Raw genomic sequence first — 13,681 nt, 5'->3', positions numbered from 1 at the left:
ATGGGGCCCTGTCCTGGTCTCCCTGGTTTACATCTGACACGCATCGGAGAAGCTCTGACATCTATTTCTAGAAGACTCTTAAAGAAAATTTCCAATATGAAACTATTTTGATTTAAGACTGTAATTCTTTACAGAATTGACATTACATTTGGTTTTACTTACGAGTAAACGTATGTTGTTTGGTTAAAACTTCTGGCCAGAGTTCTTAATTGGATTCTTTTCAGTGTAAAGAAAAGTATTGCATAGGAACCTGGAATGTAAGAACCATGAACCTTGGTAAGCTGGATGTGACCAAAAACGAGATGGCAAGAATAAACATTGACATCCTAGGCATCAATGAACTAAAATGGACGGGAATGGGCGAATTCAGTTCAGATGACTATCATATCTACTACTGTGGGCAGGAATCCCGTAAAAGAAATGGAGTGGCCCTCATAGTCAACAAAAGAGTGGCGAAAGCTGTACTGGGTTGCAATTTCAAAAATGATAGAATGATCTTGATACGAATCCAAGGCAGACCTTTTAACATCACAGTAATCCAAGTTTATGCACCAACTACCGGTGCTGAAGAAACTGAAATTGACCAATTCTGTGAAGACTTACAACACCTTATAGAAATGACACCAAAGAAGGATGTTCTTCTCATTATAGGGGATTGGAATGCTAAAGTAGGGAGTCAAGAGATAAAAGGAACAACTGGCAAGTTTGGCCTTGGAGTTCAAAATGAAGCAGGGCAAAGGATAATAGAGTTCTGTCAAGAGAACAAGCTGATCATCACAAACACTCTTTTCCAACAACACAAGAGACGACTCTACACATGGACATCACCAGATGGGCAACATCGAAATCAGATTGATTATATTTTCTGCAGCCAAAGATGGAGAAGCTCTATACACTCAGCAAAAACAAGACCTGGAGCTGACTGTGGCTCAGATCCTCAGCTTCTAATAGCAAAATTCCATCTTAAACTGAAGAAAGTAGGAAAAACCACTGGGCCAGTAAGATACAATCTAAATCAAATTCCTTTTGAATACACAGTTGAAGTGAAGAACAGGTTTAAGGATTTAGATTTGGTGGATAGCGTGCCTGAAGAACTGTGGATGGAGGCTCGTAACATTATACAGGAAGCAGCAACGAAAACCATCCCAATGAAAAAGAAATGCAAGAAAGCAAAGTGGCTGTCCAATGAAGCCTTACATATAGCGGGGGAGAGAAGGCAAGCAAAATGCGAGGGAGATAGTGAAAGATACAGGAAATCCAAGAATGTACATGGCGAAACTTAACGAGTATTGTCAGAGAAACCATTTGCGATTGGACTATAAGGATCTTGGTTTTGTTGGCCCACCTCATAATCCTGTGTAAGTGGATGAAGAATGTTGGGAAGTGGGGACAGGGAGGAGTGAAGAAATTCACACTGCCCTCCAGATGTGTTTTATGCAAAAAGTAAACAGGGCAGGAATATTGGTATGGCAACTAAATTAAAGGATCAGTTTTCTTGGATAGCCTTTTCCCACACCTGTGTAAAGTCCTGCCCAGTTACTTGTGTACTATTGAAACACTTCCTTAACCGCCTCAGTTTCTTGGTCCACTAAGATTTTCCAACTCAAGAGATAAAGCATAACATAGGACCAGGCTTTTGTTTCCCATCCCAATTATAAGGGTGGGAGAAAGTAGTGCATTTTCTGTGTTGTTTTGCTTTGTTTTCCCTCTCTTGCAGATAGGTTAGCAAACTATCCTTAGAAGCTGCACTGTTGACAGCTGCTTAAAACAGCATCTAATTTAGTAGGATGGCTTACTTGTGGCTCTCCAGATGTTTTTGGACCCTGGCTCCCAAGGCAGCATGGCTGATTGTCAGGGTTGATGGGCATTGTACTCTAAAACATATAGAGAGGACAAGGTTGGTGAATGGAGCCTTATAGGACATAAAAGGGAAGCTAGGGAAGAAGGCTGATCGCCAAAGAATTGATGCTTTTGAATTATGGTGCTGGAGGAGACTCTTGAGAGTCCCATGGACTGCAAGAAGATCAAACCTATCCATTCTTACAGAAATCAGCCCTGAGTGCTCACTAGAAGGACAGATCCTGAAGTTGAGGCTCCAGTACTTTGGCCACCTCATGAGAAGAGAAGACTCCTTGGAAAAGACCCTGATGTTGGGAAAGATGGAGGGCACAAGGAGAAGGGGACGACAGAGGATGAGATGGTTGGACAGTGTTCTTGAAGTGACTGGCATGAGTTTGGCCAAACTGCGAGAGGCAGTGGAGGATAGGGTGCCTGGCGTGCTCTGGTCTATGGGGTCATGAAAAGTCGGACACGACTGAACGACTGAACAACAACAACAGGCAAACCAAATTGTTTTTGTATCATATGTCATATATTGATATCGCATGGAAATCTAAAAGACAGGCAGTATGCTCATCAGCCTTAGGAATAATGGAAATTATGAAAACCAATCTGCTGAAAATGATCTATCCCTGTAAAGCGAATGCTCTCCTCATCCTCTCTATGGTTTTCCCCACAGGATATGCAGATGTGAAGGAAAATAATTAATTAACTTTATAACCCAAACTATTAAAATAGAAACTTAAAAGGTATTGAAGTGTACTTGACAACCATTGAGAATTGGTTTTACTCTTATCATTTATTCTTTACTTAAATTGTTTTTGTTCCTTTCTTCCTTTGGTTATAAATTAAAACCAAAAGGAAGGAAAACACTGAAAGAATTCAAATCTGCTGTTTGGAAACTTGTATTTCAGGTCTGCTCAAGAAGCTGTGGACGTTGCTTCCAACAAATCGGATAGTGCAGTTTTCCTGAGGTCCGGTATATATTCAAAGTAAGGAACCATTTCATTGGCAATTTAAAAGTGGAGAAATAAATGGTGCTTGAGGAGAGAGTCTGCAGACTTTATCTAGTCTACAGTTTCTGTCATCTTTTTGGAAGGATTAGGAGGAGCATATGAAAAGGTTTGCGTCCAGGTAAATGAGGATTCCTGTAGTTCAAGGATACATTTCAGCTAAGCAAAAGAACTGGGAGCAGAGCTAGTGAGGGGTGTCATCTGGAGAGGATCCCAAAGGCCAGTTAGCAAGACCTGCACTAGTATACAAACAGACTTCTCTTGACTTCAGAGCATTTATGGCCCCTGAAGTGGATTTCTGGTTGTTCGAGATTAGGAAAGACCTGGGTTATTTGCATGACCTAGAGCAGGCATGGGGATCAAATGCACCCCTCCAGGCTTCTTGGAAATCTCCCCAGGCCACATCCCACATTGGCCCAGCTTCACCCCCCCCCCCAGTGTTTCTGCCTGGCTGGAATACACCATTGAACTCTGGTGATGCCTTGTACTAGTCTGGATGCAAGATATGGAGGTGCATGTATGTGTGGGTAGAAACTAGCTTCCTGTACCAAGGTAACATTTGCATTCCTTGATCTGCCAACTTCTGTCTCTGGTGCTGCGGGCCATGGGCATGTGGCCCTCCAAAGGTTGCCCAGTAGGGAATGCGGCCCTCAGATGGAAAAGCAGTCCCCACTCCTAAGGCAGAGGAGATTTTGAATGTGAAAGAGCAAGTTTTTCCAAAAACGTGAACTAAAAACATAACCTAGGAGAGCCTGGGCACAACCGAGGCCTTAATGAAAATACTTTTTTAATGCTAAGTTACACTGTGGTTTGTTTTTTCATATGCTTTGTCTCGCTTGCATAGTTGAGCAGGCTTAAGTAAATAGGCTATGGTCACAGGCATCATAATGGGCATGCTTTCTGGTTTTGATGCAAGAAATGTGCCTATATTTTATTTGGTGGAATGCTTTTATACTTTACCAAAACAAAAAAAACTGAGCTACCTCCCCACCCTAAACTTCACTTCAAGATAGCACTCTATAAATGGCAGATAATTAAACACATAATGCTGACATTCATTTAAAATATTTCTGTAGTGGTACAGATCGTGATTCCAGTTATAACCATGCAGCTGACAAACTTGCTAATCAGCTTGATGCCATACAGCTCAATGAAGCTCCTCCATCATCTCTGGTATGAAAACTTATTTTCTATTGCCATTACAGTATTAACTACTTGTTCTTGTTTGTGTGTGCTAAAATATTAATCCCGCTATAATTTCTTATAGGTCAGTACTGAATTGAAATACATTGGTCAGTCTGATGTAATTTTAAGTACAGTATACTGCCTTTCTGCCAAATGGCTCCTAAGGTGGCACACCAAGGAAATAGACAGAAGGAAAACTGGCAGGCAACAGTCTTGTTTCCCTCAGTGATGATCAGGGGATGGGCTCATTCCATTCCATTGGAATATCAGAATATGCCTTATAACAGGGGTCCCCAAGCTAAGGCCCGGGGGCCAGGTGCGGCCCAATCGCCTTCTAAATCCGGCCCGCGGACGGTCCGGGAATCAGCATGTTTTTACATGAGTAGAATGTGTCCTTTTATTTAAAATGCATCTCTGGGTTATTTGTGGGGCCTGCCTGGTGTTTTTACATGAGTAGAATGTGTGCTTTTATTTAAAATGCATCTCTGGGTTATTTGTGGGGCATAGGAATTTGTTCATATTTTTTTTCAAAATACAGTCCGGCCCACCACAAGGTCTGAGGGACAGTGGACCGGCCCCCTGCTGAAAAAGTTTGCTGACCCCTGCCTTATAATGAGTTAGACCAGTGGTCCATCTTGCTCAGTGCTGTGCACATTGACTGGCAGCAACCCTCCAGGGTTTCAGATGGGATGTTCCCAGTCCTACCTGGAGGTGGAATCTGGGACCTTCCACTTGCCAAGCATGATGCTCTGCCACTCAGCTACAGCCCTTCCCCAGTTTCAGTTTACTGGCCCTCAAGTGTAGTCTGTTTGGTTCCACTTTGTGTGAAATTTTTAAAAGAATAACACAAAAAGTCTGTATTTCTATGGTCTGCCTTAATGCACACTTTTAATGTAAAACACATGGTTTTTCCAATGCTATTGCCCCCATTCCCCTCTAAAATAGCATTTTCTACACATCTTTTGCATAAAATAGGTATTCTCGTGTGCAATTTTTGTACACCGAAACTTCATCGAAAGGGTGGAGAAGTGTGTAATCCAAATGGGTATTTTGTTCCATTCAAATTCAGGAGCATCAGGTCAAGTCAGTCCATTACAAGAAATGGATCAAATGAACTTCTACATCCCTAGCTAAGGGGCAAAGTGCAGAAGCTATAAAGCAGCTAGTGGCACGGGGTTGATTTTCCTGGGTTGTTTAACACCTCAGATCAGGGAAATTTGAATTGAGGACTGTGGAGTTCCAACCAGGAGGAGCATCCGCCTAACCAGGACCTCGTATGGTTCAGGAAACAGGAAACCTTTTCATGACCTGCAGTGGTCCTGTTTTTGAACTCTAATGTCTGACAATAACTGCATTCTGATTTTGAGTGGTCTTTTTAAAGTTTTAAGCATTTGGCACTGTGGTAGAACTTCAACATTAATTGTTTCTTCTTGATTTTGCCATAGGCAAGTCCCAAAAGTCCTGCTGTGAGACCTAAAAAGTATGTATTCATCTTTTGAAATGGATGCCCTTCATTCAGTTGATTTATTGGTTAGGGGAAATGGTTTAACACCTCAAAGCAAATGGGTACTTACAGATGTAAGTACCCATTTGCTTGAGAAGAGAAGAATCCCTAGAAAAGACCCTGATGTTGGGAAAGATGGAGGGCACAAGGAGAAGGGGACGACAGAGGATGAGATGGTTGGACAGTGTTCTTGAAGCTACTAACATGAGTTTGGCCAAACTGCGAGAGGCAGTGAAGGATAGGCGTGCCTGGCGTACTCTGGTCCATGGGGTCACGAAGAGTCGGACACGACTGAACGACTGAACAACAACAACTTACAGATGTGCTTAAGTGTTACAAAGTTTCATTTCCACTTTTTTTTATTTCCTAAGAAGAGAGACGCCACTGGCACCGAACTTTTCAAAGCTGAATCAAAAGCAAAGCAAGTACACCATCAATGAAAAGTAAGGGTAGCCTTCAAAAGTCCTGCTGATTTATTTATTTTTAATAAGTTTCGCCTTTTATACCTTTGAAGTTTGAATTGAATTGAGACTACATGGAAAGATGGTTTGTGAAGTACTGACAAAAATGTAACTAGTTGTGTCCGTGTTAGTGGTAGCTGGTGATTTTAACACAACATTGGTCCATGTCCGAGTTCACACAGACCTTTCCATTTGCTGTTGTGAAAAGGTCTGATCAAATTACAACAGCTGATCTCCTTTAACAAGCTGGTAGTTTTATTGAGTGGCTGTTCTCTCTGTGTGAGCTATGGTGGTGGTGTGTGGTTGTTTTTAATATTGTGTGTTAGGTTGTTTTTTTTATACTATTGATTACTGATAGCTGCCTTGTGCATTCCATGAATGACAGCAAATATACCCACTCCTAGTCTGCTTGGATACCTTGGCTGTGTGCCTTTATTTCATCATTAAATTAATAATTGTTGTGGCTATATTGCCATTGTAACACTTTTCAAGGATTTTGACATTTAACACTTAAGACTTGCCTTCATTTTTGGAACCAGGTTTCTGGAAGATTTTGAAGATATACAGAAAATTAAATCTGGTGGATATGGAACCGTTTTCAAGGCAAAACATTTAATTGATCGTCAATTATTAGCTGTCAAACGAGTCAAGCTTCATCTGTAAGTTATCTTTGTGTTACGTTCTGGGTATAACATGTAAAACCAAAATCGCATATAGTCAAAATGCATTGCATCCAATGGTGGGTGGCATTGCCAAAGTCTCTTTTGCCTGCCCCCTTTTTATTTTTTATTTCAATTTGCAGCACACATAAAGCTGAATGCACACAGGTTAAATGCATGTATTTAGGGTTTGTTTTGCATACATTTTTAACAATACTCTTTTCCCCTTCTGACCCCCTTCCCCCTCCCCAAACCAGAGGAGAAGAATCAGAAAAGGAAGTACAAGCCTTAGCAAACCTTGATCATGAATATATTGTTCGATATTATAATTGTTGGATCGGGAAAGATAATATCCTATCGCCAGAGGATAGTGATAGTGAACAGAGGTAATTCCACTGCGTATTCAGAACCTCTCTAAGGTGCCATGTATCGTCGTTTTTTGTGTAAACCAGGGATGGATAAGATTTTGGCTTTATGGGCCAGATCAGCTTTGTGACATCACATGTTGATAATTGGGTTATCTTGCCCACCTGGCAGAATCACTTGCATAGGGTTCAGAAGTGCCTTAGAGCCAGCTGGCTGTCAGGCCGGTGCTTAGCACTCAAAGGCTGGCAACTCGCTTTCTCCTCCACTGCCTCCCACTAGCTGAAGTTTATTATTTTTGTGGGTGATCATTTTTATTGGGTTCATATTCTAAATTTTGCATTGTTGAATGTTATTGCCCTAAGACCCTTAGAGGCCTTTAAAAAAAAAAATTAGAGACAAATTAAAGAAATAAATAATAAACAGCATTTTGGCAGTGGCTTCACTTTAGGAACTGGCATGTTTTAATTTATATATTATATTATATTATATTATATTATATTATATTATATTATATTATATTATATTATATTATATTATATTATATTATATTATATTATATTATATTTTGCTTGTCAGCTCACTGCCTAACTCTTAAGAACAGTTGTAGCTGTAGGTAAATTCTCTTGGTCCCAGAACCAATTTCCATAAAGAAATATGAAGGTGCTAGGATCCAACTCTGGCTCAGTGACCTCAGTGGCTAGGTGTACATTTTACCAGCTAAACAATTAAAAAAACAAACAAAAAAACAACAACTTAGACTGAGTTTGAGCAAACGTGAAAAACTTAAAACAAATCCTTATTTCCTGATGAATAGCCTTTGGACTATAATGTAACTTAAATAAAAAACTATTTTTAGAAATATTTTTCCTTCAAAAGCATTTTATTTTAAAAACCCGATTAAAATAAAATTTAAAAATCTGATTTTTTAAAAAATTAATCATTAATTTTTATCCACCCTGCTTTGCTGCTTCCATTTTGCATCCTCATTGTGTCATCCAGCATAGCTTTGCCGGGTAGTGCAGGGCCTCTTATAGTCTGGCTCTTATAGTCTGGTGGCAAAACTGATGGTAGCTGTCTCTGACTTGTTTGCAAAGTGTTTTGAGGATAAAATTGCTTGCACCCACTGGGATCATGACTCTGCTGTTACAGCAGGCAAATCTAAAGAGTTACAGAGCACTGTTTAGTCTTGTTGTGCTGGATGAGTTAGTAAAGCTCGAGGATGTGATCAAGGTGCTTGGATCAGTCATCTGTTTTATTTTTTTGCAGGGTGGAAGCCGACTGCCTTTTCATAGTGATGGAATATTGTGAAGAGGGAACCCTTAAAAATTGGATTAGTAAGGAAAATGCAAAGGAGAGCTATCGTGAAGATGTCAAAATTAAATTCCAGCAAATAGTGGAAGGGGTAGCATATATTCATTCTAAAAACTTAATTCATCGAGATCTCAAGGTATGCAGATGAGACAATTTCAATATCGGGTGTGAATGATAAAATGGAAATATGAACAGAAGCTGCTAGCTAGGAATATTCTTACTGAAAAGTTCAGCTAGTCTTATCATAGGTGTTTGGGAGAGGGTACATATAAAGGAGAACACAGGAGAAAAAAAGTATCTTAAACGATTTCACTTCTTCAATCCCAAATAAATTGATGCATTTATTTTATTTTATTATTTCAGTTGTATTGGGGGGGTGGGGCTTAATCTGGAATATACTTTGAGTACAAGGTGGATGTTTTCATCCGGAGGGGTACTTGAAAAGCAGAGATTTTTTTTTAAAAAGCAAATAAGCTGAGGTGGTTCAGACTCTGTGGGATAACTGTTGAGTAGACTATGGTGACTTATCCAGAGCTTAATGACTTTTAAAGGTAAAGGTAAAGGGACCCCTGATCGTTAGGTCCAGTCGCGGATGAGTCGGGGGTTACAGTGCTCATCTTGCTTTACTGGCTGAGGGAGCCGGCGTACAGCTTCTGGGTCATGTGGCTAGCATGACTAAGCCACTTCTGGCAAACCAGAGCAGTGCACAGAAACACCGTTTTCCTTCCTGCCGGAGCGGTACCTATTTATCTACTTGGACTGCGTGCTTTCTAACTGCTAGGAGCAGGGACTGAGCAACGGAAGCTCACCCCGACGCAGGAATTCTAACCGCCGACCTTCTGATCGGCAAGCCCTAGGCTCTGTGATTTAACCCACAGCACCACTCATGTCCCTGAATGACTTTTACATCTGAATATTTTGTTTTTTGTTTCTCTCTCTCTATCCCCCCCAGCCAATAAATATATTAATGTCTAGAGACAATAAAATAAAAATCGGTGATTTTGGGCTGGTAACCACAGGTGTAGATGACCTTTCATTACAGCGGACAGAAAAGAGAGGAACACCACAATACATGGCTCCTGAACAGGTAATACTTTTAATATTTGATCCATGTGTATGCAGTGACACTTTTCTCCCAGGGCAGTTGTAAATTTGTTCTGGGTACACAAGTACACACTCATAGTGGTCACCACCATCATTATCATCATCACCACCCCCACGAAAAACGCTTATGCCCCTGTGGAGATGGCAGTACCGAATCGGTGGCGCATGCCCTTCTGGCTTACGCTATTTATAATGACTTGAGGAATGAGATTACCACCCCTCTTTTATTGTCCATTCCGGGTCGCCCAACCACTGCCACAGTGTCCTTTCTCTTGGCAGATCAAGATGAGCAGGTGACAGCAAAGGTTGCAAGGTTTTTAGCTGGGGCAATCAGAATAAGATCCACTATTTGACTACAGTGGTACCTCGGGTTAAGAACTTAATTCATTCTGGAGGTCCGTTCTTAACCTGAAACTGTTCTTAACCGAAGCACCACTTTAGCTAATGGGACCTCCCGCTGCTGCTGCGCTGCCAGAGCACAATTTCTGTTCTTATCCTGAAGCAAAGTTCTTAACCTGAAGCGTTATTTCTGGGTTAGCAGCATATGTAACCTGAAGAGTATGTAACCTAAGGTACCACTGTACTGATTCAAAACCCTAAAATGTATTTTATATAATTGACTTTTTATTTCTATTCTTTTTGTATCGTATTGTTGTTCTTTTGCTATGGCTGATGGCTGATGCAAATAAACATTCATTCATTCATTCATTCATTTATCATCACCACCACCCCATTATTACAACAACAACCCCTCTAAGTTAGGTTAGACTGAGAGGGAGTGGCCATCTCCAAGTCATTCTGTTAGCTTAATGACTGAGTGAGGATTTGGGAAAGAACCAACTGCCTTGATCCTGTACTCAGTTTTCAGTATAATATGCCAAAATGTGCTTTGAAGTGCATAAGGCCTGTATGATTAAGCTCTATGAGAAGTTCCTGTTAGAGTATGTTCTTATGACCTAATGTGTTCTTGTTTGCATTGTCTACAGGAGGGGAACACTTACGGAAAGGAAGTGGATATCTTTCCGTTAGGATTAATTTTATTTGAAATGCTTTACACATTCCAAACTGATCATGAGAAACACAAGGTAAATCTGAAAAGTTTTTTTAATGTCACATATTTTTTTCTCAGAAATGTATAGAAAATATGTATGCACAACTGGGGCTCCAAACAGTTGGAGTGGATGAAAGGGGCAGGACAGAAGGATGAAGGGGCATGTTCATGTGCCTATGCATTCTTGCTAATGGACAGTGGTCTAGAAAAGCTGACCTCTTGGCGCTCCTTCCTTCATAGTCTGGGGAATAGCAGCAGAGTTTTTAGGGGGACAGGGGAAGTTTTGTTGGGGAGAACAACCAACTGGCCACTGCCTCCCCCATCCACTTAGCACAGAGCACGCAGGAAGCAGGTTTGTTGCCTTAGACTGAGGCTGGCAGTTGTTTTGCGTGATACAAATGCAGCTTGTATAAATGGTACATTTCTATTCTAGGTCGCCAAAAAGTTGCTTTGCTCTTGTCTTTCTTGCTGCTGCTCTTGTCACTCACTCTCGCAGATACACACCATGAGACAGCAGGCCAGATAGAGCTTGTTGTGCAGGGGGGTGAAAGGCAGTGGGTTGCAGATGCATTGCCTCCCCCTTCCCAATTTGAGACCAAGAATCTCCACTACACCCCAGCCCATCAAACATCACGGTTTTTAGCAAGACAAGCAAATTATATTTTAAAAAAAACCAGTACTGCTTTCTAAAGAAACCCAAAACTTTTCAGGAATTGCCACCAACTTGACCTGCTCAAGGAAAGGTTTGCTTCCAGAAATTCAAGAGGCTGCTTCTGAGGCATTTGCCTTTTTGCAAAAGGAACCTCAATCCAAATTTATTAAGCTCCCAGTACCAACCTTTCCTCCTGTTGAGGAATGGGAAATGCAAACCAGCCATTCTCCCCTTCCTTCAAACAGTTCCTTAAGCAATGTTGTTTTACTAAATTGGAAAATGGAATTGAGACATAGGACGTTGAGAGTCTGCCAGTGCTCCATTGGTCCTGCTAGCTAGGGATCATGGGAGTTGTAGGCCAAAAACATCTGGAGGGCCGAGTTTGAGGAAGCCTGATTTAAGTCCTTTATATACTGCTTTTTATTTATAAGTTCACACATCTCAAAGTAATTTGCGCGCTCTCTCTCTCTCTCTATTAAAACTAAGCTAAGTAACAGTGAAATAGCAATAGTTTTCAAAACAAGTGGAACAAGGATGTTTAAGTCTTTGGACACTAAACATCAGGGTTTTTTCAGGGCTCTTAAATCATTAGGAAGTTCTTCAACTGTTTTAGTATTCCAGATGTGTTGAACCCCAACTGAATCATGAGTTGCCTCCTTCATGTGTCACTGCTACAAATTTTATTACAACTGCCTTGAAATTTGGGGCATTGTTTGTTTGTAGGGAGAACAGGGTAATAAAATGCAGAACCTTCAAATACTGTTTGCGGTAAGTGCTGTGAGTCCCTGTTGCCAAAAGAACCCAGGCTACATTTTGGAAATAGTCTTTAACCTCTTTGGCATCAGTTATATTACTACATGGTAGTGGATGTTCCATTCCATGCAAGAAGAATGAAGTGTGTATGCACACTCAACTCCTGTTCCTTTATCCTACATACAAATGTGGAAGGAATTCAGTTTTCCATGTTTGGGAAGTTGGGCAGCTGTTTGTGTCAAAATGGCAGCTTTGAACTTTGCCAGTCAAAATAGCGTCACACGAGGTATTCTTAAGTGACAGTTGAATACACTGCGTATTGTTTTTCAGATATTCAAGAACATAAAAGAAGGCAAATTTCCAGAACCATTTACAAAGGAGTTTCCAATAGAGGTATACTGTGGCAAAACATTTTTATAGGTTGTCTTTTCCATGCTTGTTGTAATTTCAAATGAATAACAATCTCTCCTTTGTTTGCAGGCATCCCTAATTAAGAAACTCCTTTCAAAAGAGCCGTCTCAGAGACCATCGGCATCTGACATTTTGCGTTTTTTAAGGAAAAAGCAGTATAGCCCACACACTTGTTAACTAATACCTGGCCAAACACAACTGCAGAATTTTGGTCTAAAGGTTCCTTTTGCTGTTGCTAATGTTGAAAATCTCATCTGAATCAAAACTGTGGCACATGGATCCACCAACTGCTTGGGAAATTTTAATCTGGATTGCCTGTTCCTATATGTTCCGCTGTGGCCTTTGAGGGGAGCTGGAGGGTGCTCTTGGGGAGGCAAAATTTCTCTGAAGCCAGAACTAGACACCTGTGCATTGTATGTGTGGTTGTCTGTAAAAAACTCTCCTGCTCTCTCATGTGAGGCTCAGCTTCAGTAGCTAAAACCCCATTTTACAAGCTGTGACAGATATGGTCATTCGTGGACTGAGAGAACTTGACCACAAGTGGTTCAGGCATTGGTGACTTCAAGGTTAGATTACTGCAGTGCACTCTGGGGGGCTTCCCCTGAACTTGATTCGCAATATGCTGTTAGTGCACAAGAAAAGATCCTCTGCACAGAACAGCTTTGCTCAAAGAACTGCACTGGCTGTCCATTTGCTACCAGGCCAGGTTCAAGGTGTTACTCTTAGGGGAAAGATCGCCTTTCAAGAATGCTTCGATCTGCATTAACCGGCACTGTTACAGGTGCCACATAATACTTATAAGACATCAATCTTTACTGCAGCGGCACCTTCACTTTGAAACTCCCTGCCTGTTGACATCAGGCAGGTGCTTTCATCACATTCTTTGGGGCATCTGCTTAAAACACATTTGTTTAGGGAGATACGTAGAAGCCGCATGTGCTTTCTCTCTTTTTAGGAATGGGTTATTTTAATCAACTTTTCAATTTTTAAATACCTGTGCTTTTTATTGAGAATTTTAAAGTGTTTTATTTTATTTTTTATTTTTTGGTAAACTGCTTAGAGGTTTTCTTACAATCAAGTGGTGTATATATATATATATTTGTTTTAAAAAAAACAACGGTCTGGTTTTCAGCTGAGCTGCAAATTGTTTTATTTGGTTTCTGCCAGGAGAGTTCCTTTACTTTTTATCTGCAAGATTTAGTGTTTGTTTACAAAATTCCACCTATTTTATTGATGGGTCATCATATGCATTTAACAATTACTAGTAATAAATAGTAAAGGAAAATAATGAGAGTGACATAATATGAGGCTTTTGAAGTAATCAGGGTTTTGGAGCTCTCTCTGCTTGGAAGCCTGTGTTAAAAACCTAGCT

General features: G+C 40.7%; 1 protein-coding gene across 1 annotated transcript; it reads left to right on the top strand.

Moving 5' to 3' along the window:
• The first annotated feature begins 1,269 nt into the window (after positions 1 to 1,269).
• Positions 1,270 to 13,334, top strand: LOC117044632 (interferon-induced, double-stranded RNA-activated protein kinase-like). The gene is made up of 11 exons (XM_033145440.1): positions 1,270 to 1,358; positions 3,929 to 4,025; positions 5,483 to 5,517; positions 5,913 to 5,984; positions 6,542 to 6,661; positions 6,919 to 7,047; positions 8,294 to 8,474; positions 9,291 to 9,425; positions 10,429 to 10,527; positions 12,229 to 12,291; positions 12,379 to 13,334. The coding sequence occupies exons 1-11, from the start codon at positions 1,270 to 1,272 to the stop codon at positions 12,484 to 12,486; spliced, it is 1,128 nt and encodes a 375-aa protein (XP_033001331.1). The 3' UTR covers positions 12,487 to 13,334.
• The last annotated feature ends 347 nt before the right edge of the window (positions 13,335 to 13,681 follow it).

Source organism: Lacerta agilis, chromosome 3 (genome assembly GCF_009819535.1).
Source record: "Lacerta agilis isolate rLacAgi1 chromosome 3, rLacAgi1.pri, whole genome shotgun sequence".
Lineage (NCBI taxonomy): Eukaryota > Metazoa > Chordata > Lepidosauria > Squamata > Lacertidae > Lacerta > Lacerta agilis.
The sequence above is the reverse complement of the archived record's forward strand: the minus strand, read 5'-3'. Positions and strand labels throughout refer to the sequence as shown.